Raw genomic sequence first — 2908 nt, 5'->3', positions numbered from 1 at the left:
TACGGTAGGCGTAACAAGAAATGTGTTTTAATTCTCCCAATTCTTTCCCTTTTCTATGTGGTCTGCATTCTGAAGCACACAGAAAGAGGAAACTAGCTGAGGATTTAAAACAATTCTGTGCTAAGCAGCATATGGCAGAGTTCAAACTCAGGTGGAACGGTGGGCAAAAAACAGTGGATTGGGATGTGGCACGAGTGATTGCCAGCGACTGAGATTAATACAAGCATTATATCCATCACCCTGCATCTCTTAGATGGGTCTGATCAGCAGGGAAACTCCTGATCGGCAGATAAGTCCACGCAACTTGTTTATGATTTTTAGGATGTCCAGTCTGTGACTTTCAGAACAGCACTCTGATCTTCCAGAAGAACAAAACGAGTCAAACCCCAATCCCCTTCTTAAGAAAACACTGGCCGTCTCAATGCCAGCCCATTAATAAAAGCCACCTTCAACGATTTAAACAGACTGTGGGGCACAGTGGAGGCTCAAAGGGATTGTGGATGGGGAACAAACACTGAAAACTTTTGCGACTCAGCGCGTCTCGTGTTGGGCTCAAGTCAGTTAGACTTTGTAGGTCAGTCAACCTGCTTCGGCTGTGGAAAAGGTCGGGGAAGGAGGTGTTTGCGCAGGGCTGAGGCGCACAATGCGCTCCAAGCCTCGTGTAATAATAAATGAAACAAAACTGGAGCAGACATGCTTGAAATGCATGCAGCCAGGAGGAAACCGTGTGCTACAGCCAATAGATACGGAGGAAACTAAGTGACAAGCACAGGAATCAATGAAAGGAAGGGGAGGGATTTAAGCCGCCTTTAAGAAATATTTATAGAAAATTTTAGCCGAAACCTAAAAATACGCCGGGCAGCTGAAGGAGTTGTTGCCACACCGCGGCTACTTTCGAGGCTCAGTTACAAGTCCCGGGGGGGGGGGCGGGGGGCTCGTGACTATCCAACACAGTTTCTTAAAGAAGTCGTTTTCGGGGGGCATCGCAGGGAGAACTTCGAGTACTTGAGGTATCACATGAGCCGAAGAATGAAATATCTTGGTGCAGTGTATGTGATCCACCTCTATTACTCTGCTATAGAGTGGAAACCATTTACGCCTGATTTGGTATGCTATTCTTGTTGCTTTCTGAATCGCGTTAGTCCTGATTTCGAGACATGTCAGCATTTATACACGCGGTTACAGTGAATGTCACAGCAAGGCGAGTGTTCGTATACTTACCACAAAACCAAAGCCTCGTTTTAAATCGATATCCCTTATTCGTCCATATCCTTTGAAAAAACGTTCGACGTCCTTTTCTCTGGCAGCTGGATTCAGCCTACCGATGAAAACACGACATCCACTCATGACAATGCGGGACCTGTGGAAATCCAAAGTGCAGATGTAGTCAAGCAACCTGCGACTTTATTATGGCATCACGCAGCGTCCCCCTACATTTAGCTGGATAAACGGCCACTCGACGATTACGGGTATCTGACACCACATTTCCAGACCATAATAGTCGAAAAATAAAAGGCGCCCTTTCCTTAGACGGGCGCGCTACTAACCCATCGGCAGTCTAGGCCTTTGTAAAGAGATGTGTAACCGCTGTACATGTGCTGACCACCACAGGGAAGCAATCTTTGTTAGAGCTGTGCAAAACAACCAATGTAGCGTGGTGCATTAAAATTGAAGTAGGTCGTCTATATAATCGCTTTATACTGATATCGAGGATGCCTCAATTTAAGCGAACAGTGATTTCAGTAGACTTGCACACCATCGACGTTTAGAGAAAGTATGCGGCACAAAATGGCGACCAGAGGTGCTCTATGAGCAAAAACAGAAAACGCCGCATGGCCTGTTATGATTGCCTTGGTGCGGTTAATTACACCTACAAGCAGCGTTTTTATCTATAACCTACCTCCAGCTAAAAGCCAATTGTCATAAGTTGGAATATCAAATGGGCAAATAATTAAATCAAAGGCCATTTAGAGATCGTAATAAAACACCCCGCTCGAGTACGGTACATCGCCCACCAACGCTACCTACTGAAATAAAGAAAATATCGCAACCCTCCATTCACAAACGATAACGGAGCTTGCAGTGGTTAAAGATCCGTTCACTAACGAACCATGCTCCTGGCACCGACCATAAGTCGTATTATGGCCGCCCGGTGCCCTAGGGCGCCAACGTTATAAAGACTCACCTTAAAATAAAAGCTAACACTCAGGGTTGTTTCGAAATCATAACCACGAACCCAGGACTGCCTTCTCAAGACCCCGCCCGTCAAGCGTTAAGAACAGCCACAACCCAACGGCTTTCGCGTTCGTGAAAGCGCCGTACTCTTCCAAACCTTTTCACGCCGGCAATCGCTGCTCCCTCCACCACATTTAAAAAAGAAATAAGAGGTGCCTAAGCTAGCTTACCTGCGTGCGTTAGCTGAAACTAATATGGTTTTCTCCCTGAAACCCGACGTGGGTTTGCAAGCGACCTATTTCCTCAATGACGCAGTTAAAACTCAACAGCCGCAGAAAATGGAGGACTGCGCGTGACGTGCTTCCGCCATGCAACAGAGTCTCACGCGATGTGCGCTTTCGGAGCGTCTGAAAAGAGCCTAGTGTCCATGTGAAGTGTACGTACCATCCAGGTAGCGGCCATCTTGGAATGGAAGGGCTTGTAGTAATGAGAATACCCCTGTCTAGAACCTATTTGTATTAGAGAATTGTGTATATGAAGATACAACAGAAGGAACAAAAAATCATTGAAAATTAAACTAGATACAGGTTTTCTGTAGGAAAAAAAGGTTTATACGTCGATTATTTTGTGCGCTACGTCGTTACCAAGTTTTACCTCTCCTATATTTGCGAAATGTACTCTTATTTATATATTTATTTATTTAGTGATATTTATAAAGCGCGGACATTACCCG

The 2908-nt window shown here is 45.4% G+C and overlaps 1 protein-coding gene across 2 annotated transcripts in view; it reads right to left on the bottom strand.

The window, feature by feature from the left end:
• The window catches only part of SRSF5 (serine and arginine rich splicing factor 5), a 29553-nt gene extending 26984 nt beyond the window's left edge, over positions 1-2569 (bottom strand). For both annotated transcript variants that reach the window (XM_085627131.1, XM_085627132.1), the window contains exons 1-2: positions 2406-2569; positions 1222-1360 (exon numbers count right to left, since the gene is read on the bottom strand). In XM_085627131.1, the coding sequence (XP_085483257.1) occupies positions 1222-1347 (126 nt within the window). In that variant the 5' untranslated portion in view covers positions 1348-1360; positions 2406-2569. The remainder of the gene's footprint in view (positions 1-1221; positions 1361-2405) is intronic.
• Positions 2570-2908: the final 339 nt, after the last annotated feature.

The sequence above is a fragment of the Triturus cristatus genome, chromosome 9 (genome assembly GCF_964204655.1).
Source record: "Triturus cristatus chromosome 9, aTriCri1.1, whole genome shotgun sequence".
In the NCBI taxonomy this organism is placed as follows: Eukaryota; Metazoa; Chordata; class Amphibia; order Caudata; family Salamandridae; genus Triturus; species Triturus cristatus.
This window is presented reverse-complemented; position numbering and strand designations above follow the sequence as displayed.